This window comes from Schistocerca piceifrons, chromosome 4 (assembly GCF_021461385.2).
Source record: "Schistocerca piceifrons isolate TAMUIC-IGC-003096 chromosome 4, iqSchPice1.1, whole genome shotgun sequence".
Lineage (NCBI taxonomy): Eukaryota > Metazoa > Arthropoda > Insecta > Orthoptera > Acrididae > Schistocerca > Schistocerca piceifrons.
Genome location: NC_060141.1, coordinates 138359341 through 138379707, shown reverse-complemented (window position 1 = coordinate 138379707; position 20367 = coordinate 138359341). Strand labels below are relative to the sequence as shown.

Sequence of the window (20367 nt, the reverse complement as noted above, 5' to 3'; positions counted from 1 at the left end):
TGTTCGCCTAGGAACTTGAACTGTTCCGTCTCGCTTATAACATGCCCATTCTGTCTGATTAAAATATCAGTTCTTGTTGAATTGTGAGTTAGAAACTGTAAAAACTGAGTCTTACTGTGATTTAGCATCAAATTATTTTCCACAAGCCATGAACTTATTTCATGAACTATATTATTTGATAATGTTTCAATATTACACACAAGATCCTTCACTACCAAGCTGGTGTCATCAGCAAACAGAAATATTTTTGAATCACCTGTAATACTAGAAGGCATATCATTTATATAAATAAGAAACAGCAGTGGCCCCAGCACCGATCCTTGGGGAACGCCCCATTTAACAGTGCCCCATTGGGACTGAACATCATTACCACTCTCAATATTGTGGAGAATTGCCTTCTGCTTTCTGTTCTTAAAGTAAGAGGCGAACCAGTTGTAAGCTACTCCCCTTACTCCATAATGTTCCAACTTCTGCAGTAATATTTTGTGGTCAACACAGTCAAAAGCCTTCATTAAATCAAAGAAAACACCTAACGTTCGCAACCTTTTATTTAATCTGTCCAAAACCTCGCAGAGAAAAGAGACTATAGCATTTTCAGTTGTTAAGCCATTTCTAAAACCAAACTGTACATTCGACAGCAAATTATATGAATTTAAATGCTGCAGTAACCTTCTATATACAACCCTCTCGATAACTTTAGCAAACACCGATGGCATAGAAATGGGTCTATAATTATCAACATTATCCCTGTCTCCATTTTTATAAAGTGGCTGCACTACTGAGTACTTTAATCGGTCAGGAAACCGACCACTCCTAAAGGAAAAGTTACAGATATGGCTAAGTACTGGGCTAACATACATGGAACAATACTTCAGTATTCTGCTAGATACCCCATCATATCCATGAGAGTTCTTGGTCTTTAGTGATTTAATTATTAATTCAATCTCCCTCTTGTCAGTATCATGGAGGAGCATTTCAGGTAACAGTCTCGGAACACTTTTTTCTAAGAGCGCTATGTGATTCCCTGTTGGGACTAGGTTTCTATTTAGTTCACCTGCTATATTCAGAAAGTGATTATTAAATACTGTACATATATGCGACTTATCAGTAACACGGACATTCCCACTAGGCACTGATTCTATATCCTCGACCTGTCTCTGCAGACCAGCCACTTCCTTTACGACTGACCATATGGTTTTAATTTTATCCTGAGACTTAGCTATTCTATCTGCATACCACATACTTTTTGCCTTCCTAATAACTTTTTTAAGCACCTTACAATACTGTTTGTAATGGACTACTGCATTTAGATTGTGACTGTTTCGAACATTTTGATATAATTGCCACTTTGTTCTACAAGATATTCTTATATCTTTAGTCAGCCACCCAGGCTGCCTGTTTGTGCTAGTACCCTGTTTTGAACGTTCTAACGGAAAGCAACTTTCAAAGAGCATGAGAAAAGTCTTGAGGAAAGCATTATATTTATCGTCTACTGTATCAGCGCTATAAACATCTTGCCACTCTTGTTCCTTGATAAGGTTTACAAAAGTCTCTACAGCAACTGGATCAGCTTTCCTAAAAAGTTGGTAACTATATTTAACATGTGTTGCAGCACAAAAATCTTTTAGACTTAAAATTTGTGCATCATGATCTGAAAGGCCATTCACCATTTTGCTAACAGAATGCCCTTCTAGTAATGACGAATGAACAAAAATATTGTCTATGGTTGTTCTACTGTTCCCTTGCACTCTCGTTGGAAAGAATACGGTTTGCATAAGATTATATGAATTAAGGAGGTCTACCAGCATCCTTTTCCTTGCACAATCACTTATACAATTTATATTGAAGTCACCACATATAACTAACTTTTTGTATTTCCTATAAAGTGAACCAAGAACCTCCTCTAGCTTTAGCAAAAATGTTGTGAAATTGGAGTCTGGGGATCTATAAATAACAACAGTAAGAAGTTTAGCTCCACTAAATTTAACCACACCTGCACAACATTCAAACACCTTTTCAGTACAGTACTTTGAAACATCAATTGACTCAAATGGGATACTGTTTTTCACATACATGGCTACTCCTCCACACCACAAAGAGCTCCTAGAAAAGCTGCCAGCCAACCTGTATCCTGGTAAAGGAAGCCTCTGAATTATCTCCTTATTTAAGAAGTGTTCAGATATACCAATAATTTCAGAGTCAACATCTATAAGCAGTTCACTAACTTTATCTCTAATGCCTTGTATGTTTTGATGAGATATACTAATTCCCTCATTAATCATATACCTAAGCTTTGTCGAAAGTGGTTTCTTTGTTAGAGAGACTTCCTTTAAGCAGGAATACCTGTCAGCTGACTTCAATCTAAAAAAGGTACAGCTCTAACACCCACAACTACCGGAATTTTCCCATGAGTGATCCCACCACCCCCACCTATGCTGTCACCTATAAGCTTTGCCAACCTCCCCTTTCCATACCTGTTGAGGTGCTTAAGATGACATGTTAAGTTGCAGACAGGCACAATTAAAAGATTGTACAAAACTTTTGGCCACAGCATTCATCAGAAAAAGAGAAACACACACCATTCATTCACAAAAACAAGCACACCTCATACAAATGTGATCACCAACTTTGGCAGCTAGAGGCAGCCAGGCCCAAGGGCCCAAAACAGATAGTTCACAGACAATATCTGATCAAAAAGGTGTTTTAACATATGACTCAGTATTTTGCTAAACCATTCGTTCAATTAAGTCATAAAAAAAATTCCTCCAATGTTGTTCATGCGGAACACGATGTTTATATTCTTTTGGATCTGTACAATGTTCTGAGATATTAAAACTGATGTGGGAGATTGAAGTTTGTCTCAGATCTGTATTTAATTCTCTAGAATGTTCATTTACTTCATCACAACTAACTCAAGCTGTTCTTTTGTGTCAGAATGCAATTTCCCTTTTAAATATACTGTTCTGGATTCAGTTTCCAATAAATTTTTGTTTATCACTATGTTTTCCTGACATATTCACCAATGTGTTCATCTGACATATTGGTATCTCTATGTTTCCCTAATACATTTACCAATGTGTTCATCTAACATATTGGTTTGTCAATCTATTTTAATATTTGTTTTATCTAATTTATTGTCTTTCACTTGTTGGTCTATTTTAGCGGTTGTTGTATGTATCTAATTTGCTTTTAGTTCAGTAATTACCTGAGTGTTTGTTGTATCTCTTTTTGCATTTAGTTCATTAATCATGTGATAATTTGTCTCAGCATGTACTTATTTGGCACTTTATTTATTAAACATGCTCCATTATAAGATCCTAACCTCTTGAGCATCCATCTTCGCATTTAATTCAACAATAACCTTTAAGATTTCTTCCATTATTCTAGTTCTTACAATCCTAATGCTTGAATTTCCTGAATTCACAACAGTCAACAACACTTTTATAAAAAAAAAATCTGGCAAAACTAATCTCAGTCTGCGCTTGACACATAGTCAAAAATAAATTGTTTTAAAATAAGTACAGCTCACTGGATTGTGTTGTGCATCATGTAGTGTCTGAAGGTAGAATGCACTGCACCACTGCAACTTTTTTTTGACATAGAGGAGGTGCCGCTATTGCTGCCAGGTGCTGTGGAGTCTTCGATTACCCATTAAAAACAGTCATCATCCATAAAAGCAATGCAGTTCTTCTTAAATTATGGTTTTTAGTATGTATTTTGATATTCACACTTCACCTTCTCATTCAATTATTTATCTTGTTGCCAGGGTCTGCAACACTATTTCACAATAATTCTTCACTTTAACAGGTATGTTCATTTGAAATAATTGTATTTCACAAGCATTCTTTTGTCCCCATCTGCAGAGGACATTTTCAGGGAGGATTTTAGCATTGTTGAACATCTGATTCACACCCTGGCTTGTCAGTAGCAAGCCAGGGTTTGAATTGGACGTTCAGCAAAGCTACCATGCCCCTTGAAAATGTCCTCTCCAGACGGGGATGGAACGTCAGGTTCTGAAGTGAAATCCCTTAGATCATGGCAATATAGCCCAGAATGAAGTGTTAACTGTGACAAATTTGGTCATGAAAGTTTACATTTCACAAATGCACAGACATGCCTGGGGGTGTTTATTGTTCACAAAGTCCATTAACACTATATGGAATTCAGATATGAGTTACTAATAATACCAATGCATGTAACATTTATGCAGAGAATACACATAAATCAATGTGCACTGTTCTGCACTGTTAGAGGAGAAATCGATTCCTTGTCATCTTATATGGCAGCTGTAATGTCTTCTGGAAAGGGGACTTTCTCCATCACAAGTGTTGTTCGATTTTCAGTTTTCAGACAGATGATACCTCCCCAGAATTTCCTGTCCAGTTCTCAATGTGAGTAGATAAAATTACTTCACTGAGTTCATGTTTATAAAGTGTAGTTATTTTCAATTTTTTAAGTGAATTATTATTTGCTGTTGTTAAGTGAGCTTTTATCCAAAATAAATCCTGTGAACAATGGCTGTGAAGTGCTTAATTAGTAAATGTGATGTTGTCAGTGACTGAAGTAGTGTTGGTGAGAAAGGGATTGGAATGTTAAATGTGGCACCTTGCAGCTGTCTGTCATTAGCAGCCTAATATAAAGCCACATAATTGTGTTGTAATTGTCACTTGGTGGTGAATTAATGAATGTCCAGAAAGTTACTTCACTTCTCTCACCACTGCATAAATCTTTTCCATTCATGAATTGCTAGTGATTGTAGAGTTGACTGTACTGAGTGGATCCATTCACCACACATTCACAGTATGTATTCCAAGGTGGATGTGAATATGTGTGATGGAATTGAATATGTTTGATGGAGTAAGACTGTTCATGTTCAAGTCTATAATGTATTGTTGACTTATGTCAGAATAACTAAAATTCTTTGACACCTAGGTGACTTGCTTCTGTTACAGAGGGAGACAATTTAAACCCTTGGGCCTCTTTAGATGCTGGGAGAGCTGAGGCTGGGGTGATGCATTTGATACCTGTGATGCTGCGAAAAGTATTTCAGACAGTAAAGAGTGGAGACAATGAAACTGGCATTGTCAAATACATATAGACAGCATATTACACTGTGGACAGGCTCTTCAGTTGATAGGCAGCTGACAACACCATCTCTTGAGCATATTTTACACAAAAGATTGCTTAACAGTTGAAATAAGCACTCACTTAATAAACAGAAGAGGACACTACTATGTAAACAGGAGTTGAGTAAAGTAATTTTGTTTACTAACATAAAAGAACTGGACAGGAAATGCTTGGGAGTTGTAGTCTGTTTGTAAACAGAAAAGCAAGTGGCACTTTAGGGGGAGAAAGTTGCCTTACTTGGAAGAACACTACAGCTGCTGTACAGGATGACTAAAAATCTATTTCCCCTCTGGCAGTGTTAAATACTTTTTAGACTATGTGATCTCACTGGAAATTTATTAGTACATAGGATTTAGATGCACCTAGTTTGACCAAACTGTTTAGCTCAGGTGCAGAGAATTATGTAGATTCTATCTGTAAGTGTTTCCTGCATTAGTGTCTCAAATTTGTATTTGATGTAGTGTTAATGCACTTTGTGGAAAATAAGCCTCCCCACCTCTGGTTTGTCTATGCACTGCATCACCAGTGATTCATAAAGTGTGCCATGGAGAGACAGTAAAAGTGTGTGAAACACTTTGTAGTTTCTTCTAGTGACGTACTTGGGTAGATAGAGCAGTGACTCATCTGCTCACTCTTCAGTTTGTGAGCCTATGAAGGAACACATTCCAGTGACCTACCTTCCTGTGCGCTTCTATCCCACACATTGCCTCCCCCTAACCATCCCCACCCATTACACACCTGGACAGAATTTATTCCTTAATTTGGCTCTACTGTGTGTAGACATGGTACATTCATTTAATATTGTTTTTAACCCACTTCATTTAAAGATAAACATTACTTTTAGACTGTTAAAACAATATTTTTAATAACCTGTGACTTTTTCAAAAAAATGGTTCAAATGGCTCTGAGCACTATGGGACTTAACTGCTGTGGTCATCAGTCCCCTAGAACTTAGAACTACTTAAACCTAACCAACCTAAGGACATCACACACATCCATGCTCGAGGCAGGATTCGAACCTGTGACCGTAGCGGTCACGCGGCTCCAGACTGTAGCGCCTAGAACCACACGGCCACTTTGGCCAGCTGTGACTTTTTCATCCCCTGCAATACAGAAACTATTATTCCTAAAGAAAAAATGAATAGGGCCATTTTTGTAGGGAATTTAATGTAAATTAATTTTGTACACAGAAACAATTTCACAAGAAGCTGCAGTTTTTGAGTTATTGAAGAAATGCATAAAAAAGTGACCCTTAAGCCCACCCCTACCACAATGATCACACCCCACTAGTCAGGATTATTATTATGGTATTCATGCCACTCCCTCCTACCACAGAATGAAAATCTGTGATTACACAATTTTTTTCCTTGCTGTCGACCTGTTTTGGTCTTTGTTGACTGGTCTAAACAGGTTGGTCAAATTAGGTGCATCTAAATCCTGTGTGCTAATAAATTTCTGGTGAGACCACATAGTCTAAAAAGTGATTTTAATTGCTTGTTTGCCTTTGAGATTGCAAATTTTGTAATGGTTTCAATTTTATCTTTGTTAGACAAAATTCCATCTTCAGAATTGTTGTGACAGAAATTTGAGTTGTCTCACGGCAATTTACATTGCCCTAACTTTCTTAACTTCTCAGACACTTCCCATAATAATTCCAAAAGTGCTTTCCAATTTCTCTCAGAACAGGGTGATTGGAACTGCTTTCTTGGTGTGTGAACAGCTGGTGAGGCCAGCTGCCGTGCCCGTGTTGTGGGTGACAGGAGGTCTGCAGTAAATACAGAATGGTTTATCACATAAGTTGTTTCTAACTCACATAACATAAACACTATAAAAGAAAAGTAAATTACTCATATAGGCCTATATTAAGCAAGAAGATACTGGAACTGCCTCTCTTCATTGTTTGAGCATTTCTGATACCTCTTTAGGAAATTGCTCATTAAATGCTGCAGTTCCCTCTGAGAAATAGCAGCAATTCCTTGATGAACTTTAATTTTAAGTTCATCTGAAGCATGTAATTTGATTTACACACTTTCTCTTTTAATGGCCCCTGATAGAAAAATTACACAGGCTTAATAAGGGGGAAGAAGGGGGCCATATGTTGTTAGTGATAACTCTGTCTTGAAGCACTCCTGTAGTGAGAAGTTGGCAGTATGTGCCATCACAGAGTGCTGCTGAGAGGTCATGAGAACATGTTTTCTCTCAGTTAATTGGCCAAAAAGAAACTGCAATATGTTTTGCACATATCGCTCACTGTTAATTGTTTCCTGGAAAAAAATAGGGCCTATTATTCTCTCACAGCCAACAGGAGATCAAACTCCTATATTTTGAACATGAAAGGGTGTCTCAGGTATTATCTTAGGCTTTTCAGAACTGGAGTAATGGTTATTCTAATACACAACGTTTCCACTTAGATGCAGCCACGAGTCACCCAAAAAGAAAAATAGATGAGGGTCAGTTTCTCCATTCATGCAGCCCTATTCAAAATCTACTCACAAAACTGCAAAATTTTTGCAGGGACACCTGGTTTAAGTTCTTGCACAGCAGTTATTCAGAGGGCTATCACTTCAGTAATTTTGTAGCTGTTTGAACAGCGCCATATGAAATTCCCATTTGCTGAGAAATATGTCAAACTGATTCTCTAGACCTTTGCAGGGCAATGTTATCCAGAGTTTCTTCTATGAGTACTGAGAAGTCACCACTGTGGGGTGGCGTGTGAAAGAGACTAGATGGTGGCAGGACAAGGCTGTCAGGCACAGTGTCGGGAGGCTGTGAGGGTGGGGGCAGCAATGTGCAGTGGAAAAGGAGAGGAGCAGAGACTGGTGGGTACTTTGGCACAGAGCGGCACACAGTGAAGTTGAGGGAATATAAATTAGGAGGAAGTGATAGGAGAGAAGTGTTGGGGGAGGGGGGGCGGTGGGGTGTAGTGATGTAGGACACCATAGGTCGAGGCTGGGATGATTTTAAGAGTGGATAATGCGTTGTAAGGGTAACTCCCATCTGGTGAAGGGGGTGTTCCTTTGTAGCTAGTTCTTGAGTGTGGTAGGAGAATTGGGGGTATGTGGTGGTGTGGCACAGGAAATCTGTTTGTGAACTAGTTCTGGGGGATAGTGCCTGTCTGTGAAGGCCTTTTGAGACCATCAGCTTACTGGGCAGGGGACCTCTCATCACTGCAGATCACTGTGTAGTTAGGAAAAGCTGGTGGTATAGGGGAGCATACAGTGGCCTAGGCTGTGAAACAACTGTTGAAATCAAGCATGTTATGTTCAGCTGCATGTTGTGCCAAAGGGTGATCTACTTTGCTCTTGGCCACAGTTTGGCAGTGACCGTTCATCCTGGTGGACAGCTGGTTGGTAGTCATACCAATATAGAAAGCTGTACAATATCTGCATCAGAGCTAGTATATGGCACAGCTGCTTTCATTGGTAGCCTGGCTTCTAATAGGGTAGAATAAGCATGTGACAAGTTAGGGATCGGATGGTCTGGGTGGGTGGATTGGACGTCTTGCACCTGGGTCGAACACCACTTTTGGAGGGGTGGGAAGGATCTTGGGTATGGTGTCCCTCATTTCAGGGCATGATGATAGATAATCAGAGCCCTGACAAAGTAAGTGGTTCACTTGTTCCAGTGTGGAGTGGTATTGGTTGGTGAAGGGGGTGTTCCTTTGTAGCTACTTCTTGGGTGTGGTGGGAGAATTGGGGGTATGTGGTGGTGTGACATAGTAAATCTGTTTGTGAACTAGTTCTGGGGGATAGTACCTGTCTGTGAAGGCCTTTTGAGACATTCAGCTTACTGGGCAAGGGAGTTCTTGTCACTGCAGATATGCTACCTCTGGGTGACAAAGCTGTATGGGAGAGATATTTTGGTGTGGAGGGGATGGCAACTGTCAAAATGCAGGCACTGTTGGTGGTTGGTGGGTTTAATGTGGACAGAGGTTTTGTATGGAGCCATCAGAGAGGAGGAGGTCTTCCAGGAAGGTGGCATGTTGTGTTGAGGAGGACCAAGTGAAGTAGATAGGAGAGAAGGTCATAAGGTTGTGAAGGAATGAGGATAGGGTGTCTTAGCCCTGAGTCCAATTCATGAAAATGTCATTGATGAACCTGAACCAGACCAGGGGTTTTGGGTTTGCAGGAGGCTAGGAAGGTTTCCTCTAGATGGCCCATAAATAGGTATGGATAGGGTGGCGCCATGCTGCCCCATGCTTGTGTCGCAGATTTGTTTGTATACCTTTCCTTCAAAGGAGAAGTAGTTGTGTGTTAGGATAAAATTAGTAAGGTGTATGAGGAATGAGTTAGTGTATTTGGAGTGTGAAGGACGTTGGGAGAGGTAGTGTTCAGTAGTGGCAAGACCATGGCATGAGGGATGTTGGTGTACAGGCAAATGGTTCAACAGAGACAATGAGGGATCTTGGAGATTTCAGGTCATTGTTTGGAGGTGCTGGTCAATGAGGGCCAAATTCCTTTGAGTAGGAGTGCAATAAGCAGCTACAATGGGACACCCACAATTGTTTGGTTTATGGATTTTGGGGAGCATGTAGAAGGTGGGTTTGTGGGGTTTCATAGGATTGAGGAGGGAGAATGGTTCAGAGGAGATTTTCTGGGAAGGGGTTAAGGCATTAAGTATGAATTGGAGGTTACATTGGACTTCTGGGATGGGATCGCTCTGGCAGAGTTTGCAGATGGAGGAGTCAGCCAATTGGCAAAGACCTTTCACCAAGTAGTAACAACAGTGGTGGAACCATTGTCTGCATATAGGATGGTTAGATCAGGATTTATTTTGAGGCTGTACATGGCTGTCCTTTCTTCTGCTGAAAGGTTGGTGTTCTTAGGAAGGGACCTGGGTAAGGATGGTGAAGCCAAGTTGGAGGTAAGGAATTCCTGGAAGATAACCATGGTGTGGTTAGGTGGGAGGGGGAAGGACCACTGTTGGATGGTGATATCAAATGAGAGAGACAGAGTTCACATTGTTGTATTTTCTTATATATTTGTACTTATTTGTGTGTATTTTTACATATCTGTACATGTTTTTACATTTATGTAGGTTGATTAAGAAAAGTATGTCAAATTTTGATGATTCTTCATTGCATATCATAAGCCTTCATGAAATACAACATTTGTGACAAACTAAGAAATGAGCATCTGCATCTTAGACATTTAATTTAAGGTATTGGTGTTGGGGAGTCGGTACTGAACAGTACTATATCATGTCCCTTATTCTACTTTGACAATCAGAATCATAAACTTTTAGAAACAGTAATTAAACTACAACTCTTTGCTGCTCTGAACACTTTTTTTCTAACTTCTGACAGTCACATATTCCCTTTGGCACTCTAGCCTCAACTCAACTGTTATTTCTAATGATGTATTATTGATACAGAGTTATGTTTTTCTTCTTATATGTTTAGCACTCAGGCTGCTTTTCTTAGCTAAAACAATTACATTATTACCCTCAGCATGCTAACCTCTGCTCCTAACATAAACCAAATAACTCCAAAGATATTTACTTTGCTATCATAATCTTACAGTGCATAACACTTTGAGTCAAAACACTGAGAGCTCTGAGATACATGGGCTTTGGAGCCCATCCATATATAACAAAGGACAATAACTTTATATAACTTTAATGGCATGACTGAATAGGTATATTAACCTTAACATTTACAACTCTATAAGAATCTGGATACACAGTTTGGTTTGTAAGAAATTATTGACATGTTTTATGTAAATCAACTTGCTACAAACATATATTTTTAGTACAAATTTGAATAAATTGATCACTTCAAACAACCGAGAAGTGGAAGTTCTACTTTTTATTTTAATTACATAATGATGTTAGTTACTAATATATTCTCAGAATGTTACTATGATGACTGACATGCAACAGTCATTTTTGTAACAAATAATTTGCAAGTGCAATGTCAGGGACTGATTTTAAACCGGTTTTCTGGAATATTCTTAAAGGTGAACTTTATGTAAAATGATTTGTAAACTTATATTCTAGTGAAATTTAGTAAGGCAATGTTTTCAGTAAACCCAAATAATTGGAAAATCTAGGATGGAATGTAACAATATTATGAAAAGAATAGTTGCTATTCACCATGTATTGAAGATGCTGAGTCGCAGATAGGCACAAAAGAAGACTGTCACACAATAAGCTTTCAGCCAACAAGGCCTTTGTCAAAAATAGACAAAACACACACACACACACACACACACACACACACACACACACACACACACACACACACACACATGCCCACAGTCTCCTGCAGCTGAAGCCAGACTATACACAGCAGTGCATGATGGGAGAGGCAACTGGGTGGGTATAAGGGTGGGGGATGGTAAAATGCTGCTGTGGGAGCATGCAGGGAAGGGTTGGAGAGAGGGTAGGACAACTATGTGCAGTTGGGAGGTTAAATGGAGTGTGAGGAGAGAGGGGTGGTAGTGGAAAGGGAGGGAAGTAAAAAGACTGGGGGTGTTGGTGGAATAGAGGGCTGTGTTCTTCCAGGATTGGAACAGGGAAGAGGCTAGATGAGTAAGGACAACAACTAATGAAGTTTGAGGCAAGGAGGGTTATGGGATCATAGGATATGTTGCAGGGAGGGTTCCACTTGTGCAATTCCCACCTGCTATCCCTCCCCCTTCCCACCCCAGCCTCTTCCTTACCCCCACCCAGTTGCCTCTCCTATCATGCATTGCTGTGCATAGTCTGGCTTCAGCTCCCGGGGAGACTGTGGTCATGTGTGTGTGAGTCATGTTTGCATGTCTGCCCGCGTGTCACGCTTTTGTGTGTGTGTTTGGGGGGGGGGGGGTGTTGTCTGTTTTTGACAAACGCCTTGTTGGTTGAAAGCTTATTGTGTGACAGTCTCTTTTTTGTGCCTATCAGTGACACAGCATCTCTGCTATATGGCGCATAATAACTATTCATTTCATAATATTATTATGTTCCATCCTGGATTTTCCTTTGTTTGATTTTGCCTGACAGCTTTTCTTCCATCCTGACCCAGTGCAGTTTTCGTTTCTTACTATTTTCCAATGCACTACTATACTCAATGTCCATACTTCTGTCTCTTCTTTCCTGTGTTGCTCTTATCATCATACAAACTGTATTGCATGCTCTACTATGAGCCGCACTGTATCAACTGTCTCAGCAGCAAACAACAGATGGCTACAAGACAACACTGATTATTGATGCAGCATCTTATGACCCTCATTACTCCAACTGATATAATTAAGCCTATACCTTCAAATTGATCACCTCCCTGCATCACTCTCCCATATTTTTGTGCACATTTCCTGTGCCACATGATCTTGTATCTCATCCTACCCCACCCCCTACTCCTTCTCCTCTCTATTGCAGTTCACATATACTAATCTCACCTAATCCATTCACATCTGCCGTCCCCCTTCTTCATTTTTATACACCCACAGACCTTCACTCCACAGAACAAATAAATAAATAAATAAATAAATAAAATAAAATAAAATAAAATAAAAAATAAAAAAATTAAATTTTTTCTTTGATCTCTTTGTGACTCCAATTTCAATTGGTTTTCACCTTTCAAGTATTTTCCCCTTATTTTATCCGTTTCATCCTTTTAGTGACTTTTTCATGTATTTAGCTGTTTTTTGCTAATTTTTTGGGACATAATTCTATGTTATTTATGTATTTCACATTTTTCCACCACCATGGATCCTTGCTCCTTCCATCTGCATCAATACAGAAAAGTTTCCTTACCCCTAGCCAGGACCCAGTCCCACACACTGTTCCTGCCTAGTTGCCTGGCTCATTCCCCCCACCCCAAATGGCCTTACCATTGAATTACCCATCTCTGGCTGCCACCCTTCCTTCCACAGTGCACTCGTCTGTTCAGATTCTGCCAGTCCCTGTCCCTATAGGGGAAACACTTTTTCACCACCAACCCTACCAATCAGACTCAACCTAAGACCAATGTTGAACCCTACCTGACTCAGTTCACTCCTCTATCCAACCGTGAGCCACCCCCAGTGCTGCTAAATCACCTCCTATTAACTTTTTAGAATTTCTTAACCTCAGACCTTGCCTGACCATCATTCCCCAAATCCTTTAAGCTGCAAACTAACCTTACATCTGCAGAAAGAACCACAATCCACCACCTAAAAGCTGATCCCAACTAAACATAAATTCTATCCACAACCTCTGTGCTGGGATGTACATCAGTGCCAATGTCAATCAATTCATAAAAGTGATGCTATATTACAAGATATAACCAGTTATTTATGCAGAATATGTATGGTTTTTGTTTTAGCAAAAGGACTGACAACAAATGCATCTGTGGCTCAAGACTTAGATGAAAATTTTGAAGAAATTATTGGACTTGATGTTCGTGCTCCAGATGCTGAGACACAAAGGCAGGTTGCACAGAAACTGCGTGCCCTATATTATCAAGATGAGCCTATCACTACAGAAAGCTTTAACGAAACAGAAGAGGTATGTTCTTTCTGACAACATTTATTTGAGAGCTTGTGGTCTTGTCTTCAGTTAAAGTTTGTTATCAGCATTAACTTTTTTTAGATTGACTTGACACATATAAATGTGACAGCCAGGCTGCCTTCCAAAGTTTTAAAGATATTAATTAAAAAAAACTGTTTCTCTTGTCCATTTCATTTTTAGTATCCAATATCAACTATGAGGAAAATTGATTCACACGTTTCCCTTGACTGCATTGTAGTTATACACATTAATGGCTGTCAATTTATGGCTATTTTTGGCAGAGGAAGAATTAGTACAGAGATATTTTTTACCAAAAAATTATTGAATTTTGGTACTTTTAAATGTAGACACAGTGCATTACATCTGTTACAGAATTAGATTACAATAGTTAATGTTAAAATTATTTGTTATTATTACAATAAATAACATGGATTGTCTAGAAAATGCAGGTATCATCTTCTTGTGGAAGCTTACTTTCAGCTAAAATATTTGCGTTAAGTAAAAAAATATGACATTGCATTATGACAATACTATGGTGTTGTAAATTCCATGAAATTTTAAAATGTAAACAATAACCTTTGTCTCTTGGATGGAAATGACAGTAGTGTTACCAGGAGTATTTTGTAATTGTGCATGTGACACAAATATTATTCTTAAGGATATGGAATGTACAGGTTATGATACAGTAAGGTAATATCAGCAGATGGGTTTCACAAATGGGTTGTCATTTAACTACAAAAATACGGTGTATATTGCCTCTGACATATCACTCTTCAAAAGTGATATTCTGTCGCCACAAGTTGACCTAATAATAACTATAGATGAACATTTAAATATTGTCCAGAAATCATACATGCTTCTGACTACAAGGAGCATTTGAATACCATCATTGTCATACTGTAAAGTTTTCAGACAAATCATGCTTCAGACTACCTTTCAGTGATGGCCACACATGTGGTACATGTCACCATGGTTTGTGCTGTTGGACAGCCTCCATTGTTGTGCAGCATTGCAGACAAAGACCAAGAGTGATTTGGGGTTGCAATCTCAGTTTCTGTGTGTTGGGTGCCACCTTTATAGCAATTGCTACAAGAGAGAAGTTTTTGAGCTCTTGGTTCCACTTTTGCTTCAGGCAACTCCACTTGGTATATTTCAGCATGCTAGTGCCTGGACAGAAGTGTCCCAGATTGTGCAAGTCTCCTCCAAAGAATGACAAGTACCTCTACTTTGTTGGCCTGCATGTTCTACTAATATGTCAACCATCATAGGATGGCCGCTATTGAGACACTTTGGAGCTGCAACCGCATTCCTCATGACAAACCAAAAACACCCAGTCACAACTATTTGCAAGCCTGTAATGATAATGAGAGAGGAGGAAAGTTGGCTGGGTCAGCTAGCAAATGGAGCACAGTGGGAAGCTAATTCATTTACAGGGTTCTCAGGAAAACTGTATAAATAGCATGATAAGTCTAGCAAGGTCAAAGTTGATTCAGGATGTAAAATATCTCCCCAATGAGATAGCTGGGTGGCAGATGCTGAGTTAGGTCACACTGAAATGAGGAAGAACGGAAGATTAAGATTATGAACATGGAATGTTGAGAATGTCTTACAAGTGGGGAAGTTGGAAAATCTGAAGAAGGAAATGAGAAAAAACAGAATGGATATAATGGGAAACTCTGAAATGAGATGGAGACAGAATGAAGAATTTTTAAGTGAGGAATTCAGAGTATTTTATTCTTGAGGAATTCATGGTGTTGGGATAATATTAGGAACAAGAGTCACAGATAAAGTGATATCAGTGAGATATGTTGATGAAAGCTTGACAGCAGTGAAGATCCACTGAAAGAAGGAAAATCTAGTGATAATACAAATACATATTCCACACGGTGGATCACCTGAGAAGTAAAAAAATCTGTGGCAAGAAAGAGGACATAATAGAGAAAGGAAAGAATGGGTTACTGGAATGCTGTAGTAGGTGAAGACAAATATGAAAGAATTGTGTGCAAATATGCATTAGGGAAAAACAATGAGTAAGGAGTGCTCTTGGTGGACTTCTTCATGAGAAACTCCTTGACTACTGGAGATATGTTGTATGAACAACCTAGAAGAAGAAGTTACACTTCTACATTTAGAACTGGGTCAAAGAAATGCCACATTGACTATATTTTGATACAGGAAAGATTTATAAACTGTGTGACAAACTCTAAGACATTGTCAGGAGTGGATATCAATTCAGATCATATCCTCTTGTTGAAGAAATAATAATTCAGTTTAAAAAGATGAAGAAGATCAAAAGAAGAGAAAATTTAATCTGGAAGGACTTGAAAAGGATGAAGTAAGAACGTGTTTCAAGAAAATTTCCAGGAAAAAATAGTCTAAATACACAACTCAGTTCCGGGAAAAAATAATCTAAATACACAACTCAGTAACAGTACTGTATTAGCATTAAAACTGTTAACAGAAAGCAGTAGAAGTAACAGTTGGGCTTAAAGAGCCAAAATAACATCAAGGAACCATGAACAGCAAAAAAATATTGGAGGAATGGAAGAAAGAAAAAAATATAAAAATTCTGCCACAGAGATAGGCAAAGATTTAGGGCTGTAAGCAATCAACTGTGAAAAGAAATTGACAAAGCCTTAATAGAATTGTGAAGAAATTGAGCAACTAGAGAGAAAGGTGCAGCATGAATTTAATTTACCAGGAAGTAAATAACTTGGACTTTAGAAAGAGGTGGAAGACAAAAGGTGAGAATGTTAATGAAATTACAGAACAACAAATGTAAATAAAGCAGTTCAGAGTTTTCAACAGTTCTAAGTTTGATGTGATTTCAGTTGCCTGAGACAGCAGTCATGTGTGTGAATTGCATTTGCATGAGTGTGTGTGCATGTGGGCATATGTCTGTCTATTGTTGATGAAGGCTTTATTGGCCAAAAGCTATAATTGTTAGAGTCTTTTTGTTGTGCCTATCTGCAACTCAGCATCTATGCTATATGGTGAGTAGCTACTTTCCTTCTCATAATATTGCAGTTCTAAGAGATCTGCTTTTTGCACTTTGACCACAAATTTATTCAAATATTTTAACTTGGGGAAATGTAATGAAGTAAATTTTGGTTATTTAAGGATGAAGAACCCATTTCAGTACCAAAGTTACTGAAATGACTGTATTAGAATTTTGTATGCAAACCCAGCAGTATATGTACTGCAAAATCCTGTGACCACATTGTTTACAACAGTTGAACAGGTTGTAACGTTATTCAATTATTTATATATATATATATATATATATATATATATATATATATATATATATATATATATGACTTTTTAAGACATTTTCATCACTTTCCCAAATTGGGATGTGGAACCTTTATACATCACTCACAGGCAGGCTCATCACAAATGAGTCAGCGGATATAGGACAGTCAGTAGCAGACACTCACACACCACTGGAGCAGTCTGCAACAGCATTACCAGCATCAGTACAGTTCACTCAAATCTATCATTGTCTGTTGCCCATGTTCCTGTTGTGTGTGTTTATCCCTAACTGCCAGATACACATGTACAATTCAGACACTGTGCTAGAGTGAAAAACTTTATAAAATAAATAGAATGCTGTTACTACCAGTTTGACTTAAAGACACTCTCATTAGTGCTGGGTAAAGTTCACATGGGTAAGTAGGTTTTAGAGGAGTTATTGCAAGCCAGTATAGTTAGACAGTTCAGAGTCCATGGGCCTTGCCCACCCAGCTCATACCAAAGAAGGGGAGCACCTGTAGACTATGCAGCAACTATCGGCATCATAACTTCCACATGATACTGGACACTGAATACTGAAGACTTCACACATTATTTGGCAGGTGCTTCTGTGTTCAGTGTGTTGTATTGTAAGAAAGCATATTTGCAGATCCCTATGAACCAAGAGGATAGGATGAAGACAGCACCCTTTTTGGACTTTATGAATTATTTTATATGTCACATGAACATCAAAATACAGCAGAGATTCAGGAAAGATTCATTGACAATGCTCTTTTCAAATTTTTCATCTGCTGTGCTTACTTGGATAATATTTTAGTCTCTTCAGCTTCCAAAAAGGAACACGATGAGAGTCTTGAAATAGTTTTTGATGCTTTACACAAACTTTGTGTTGCCATCAGTGTCAGTGTAATCTGAGACAGTCTCAGGCTACCATCTATGGCCATTTGGTTTGCCATGACAACTTACAACCTACACTACAACACGCTGAACTTATTTGTCACCTACCTTGACTACAGACCTTTCATGAATTACATCAATTTCTTGGCATGATAAATTTTTATTGTAGACACCTGCCTAGAGCAAGTGCCACCTGGGCACCTCGTATAAACACATTAGCACATTAGCAGCCTGAGCAAAAGAATATTAGCTGACCCTGCAGATACAACAAGCATTTGAACAAATTAAAGCCTGCCTTTCTCAGGCTGTAACACTGACATACCCACTACTCCCTAGCCATCTGGCAATCGCCTCTGATGTGAGCAATTTAGCAACTGGTGCTGTTCTCCAACAGCAGACACGCAACATCCACTGCATTTCTTTCTCAAAAAGTTGATAGATTCTCAGCATAAATGGTCAGCCTATGAATGTGAACTGTTGGCAGTGCACAGAGCAATATGGTACTTTAAAGATGATGCTGGAGGCAGACCCTTTACACAGTCTACAAATATCATTGCCCACTATTGGATTTTATTTTCAACCCATTTGCCATTTGAACTACATCATGCAATTGACAACAGACATCCAACATCTTCATGGCATGGACATATGTCATGGCTGATTTCCTTTCAAGCATCAGTGCTCTCTCAGTAGATATTGATTTTACACACTTGCAGCAGTGCACCTTCAACATGCACAATTAAGTGACAACATAGTGGGATTGTAACAAAATAATAAGCAACCAGGACCAGTTTTGGGCCCTTAGAGCCCTTCTTCAGAAGGTTGTAACTCAGGGTTGCCACAGGTTCTTAAAATCAGGGAATATGAGGGAATCTTAAACACATCATGGAAATATCAGGGAAATGTGAAAGAAACACTGCAAAAATCTCATTTTTGTCTCAGTAGATGAAATGGTTTGTTTACTGAGGTGTCATACATCATTGCTGCCTAGGTGCAGCTGAGTATATTTGCTGCTTCCCTACTCCTTCACTACTACTGTTTGTCCTCTTCCTACCATTCCCATCAGCTTACAGTCAGTGCTGCCACCACTTCTTGCCACTAACCTAGCAGTTACTGAAGAGAGGCAGGGAGACATGAGGAGTGGTTGGTCTGGATCTGATTCTCAGAGACTGTAGACACAGTGGCCAGAGACGGCAGTCATGTATGCATTAGTTGTGTCAGTGTGTGTGCTCTCATTCTGACAAAAGCTATGGCTGAAAATTTAGTATTGAGAGCGTGATTGTCTTTTCTATGTGCCTGTCTGCAGCTCAGGAATCATCTTTATGGTGAGTTGCTACCCATCCTCCTTATTATCGATTCTCAGAGTATTTGAACAAGTTATCTGTTGCATGGATTGATCACCATGGTCTCATTTCATCAACATGCTGTCTGTGGCTCACGAATAGCTGGCCACTTGAGTGGATTTCCATGACGGGCCAAAACCACAGACCATTTCTGCAGGTATCTGCAATGAATCAGGCCTGCCGAACTGGAGTCATTTGGTTCCCACTAATGTGCAGGCCCTGCCTGTCATATCTAGTCTCACCAACCTGCCTGCAGCCGAGTCCATTTGTATATGGCATATAAAAAGTACGGACAATAAGAAGAAGAAAATTGTGTCAGTTGCTGGTGGTTTGTACACTATATACTCATATATTTCCTGAAAGAAAAATCACACAATACCTGTAAAATAATAGATATAACACAGTGGGTAATAAGCGACACTAACAAACATAGTAGAACCAACATTTTATTCGTGGTCACCTACAGTGTTGGTTTACACAATTTCTCCCCACCTTGTACATCTCTTTCAAGAGGCCTACTTTATTTCTGAGGTTATTTTTGAAATCAGTGAAGGTATTTTAAATCCATCTATTGGCTTCAAGAAATGCAGACTTTTATCACCAAACGTGTTTCTTTTTATTGAAATAAAAACATCAGTTGTCGTAATGAAACACATACACCATTTGGCTTGCTTTCTCCATCTAAAAACCGTTCATTACAAAAGATTTTTGCTCAGGAAACGCCATCTTGCTGCAAGTTTTTTTTAGATATTTCCTCATTTGCACTATGGTTTCTTGTACTGTTGCTGCAAAGACAGACTGTCAACTTATGTCTTAACTTACTCATAAGATCTGAAAATTTGTCAGGGAACAATGTTAAAACTTGTCTGTATAGCAGGGAAACATTGGGGTGTTTCACTTGGCGAAACTTGTGGCAGTCACGTAACTGTCACGTTATTTGTGTGTCAGTCATAAGACGTATACAGCAAAATGCTGTGGTCATGCAGTTCATAGTGTCTGAGCACACACTGCACACCTTAAAATACCACCCATGGAGGCACATGACTCTCATAAAATATTCATCCATGAAGCTCTGCGGCACTGTCATCACGTCATGCTGTGAGACAATACTGACCGACCAGCATTACACCCGCCCTACTCAGATGAACGTAAAGTGATTACATGGTGTGACAACATCTTTGACATTTTACTGTATTGCAAATGGACTACTGTTATATTCAACAGACTTAAACTGATGTTTATCCTGCTCAATGCCACTGACTTGCCTAGAAGTATG

At 39.0% G+C, this 20367-nt stretch overlaps 1 protein-coding gene across 1 annotated transcript in view; it reads left to right on the top strand.

Moving 5' to 3' along the window:
• The window catches only part of LOC124796307 (cholinesterase 1-like), a 248441-nt gene that overhangs the window by 189868 nt on the left and 38206 nt on the right, over positions 1-20367 (top strand). Inside the window, exon 8 of the mRNA XM_047260433.1 lies at positions 13412-13593. Within this exon, the coding sequence (XP_047116389.1) occupies positions 13412-13593 (182 nt within the window). The remainder of the gene's footprint in view (positions 1-13411; positions 13594-20367) is intronic.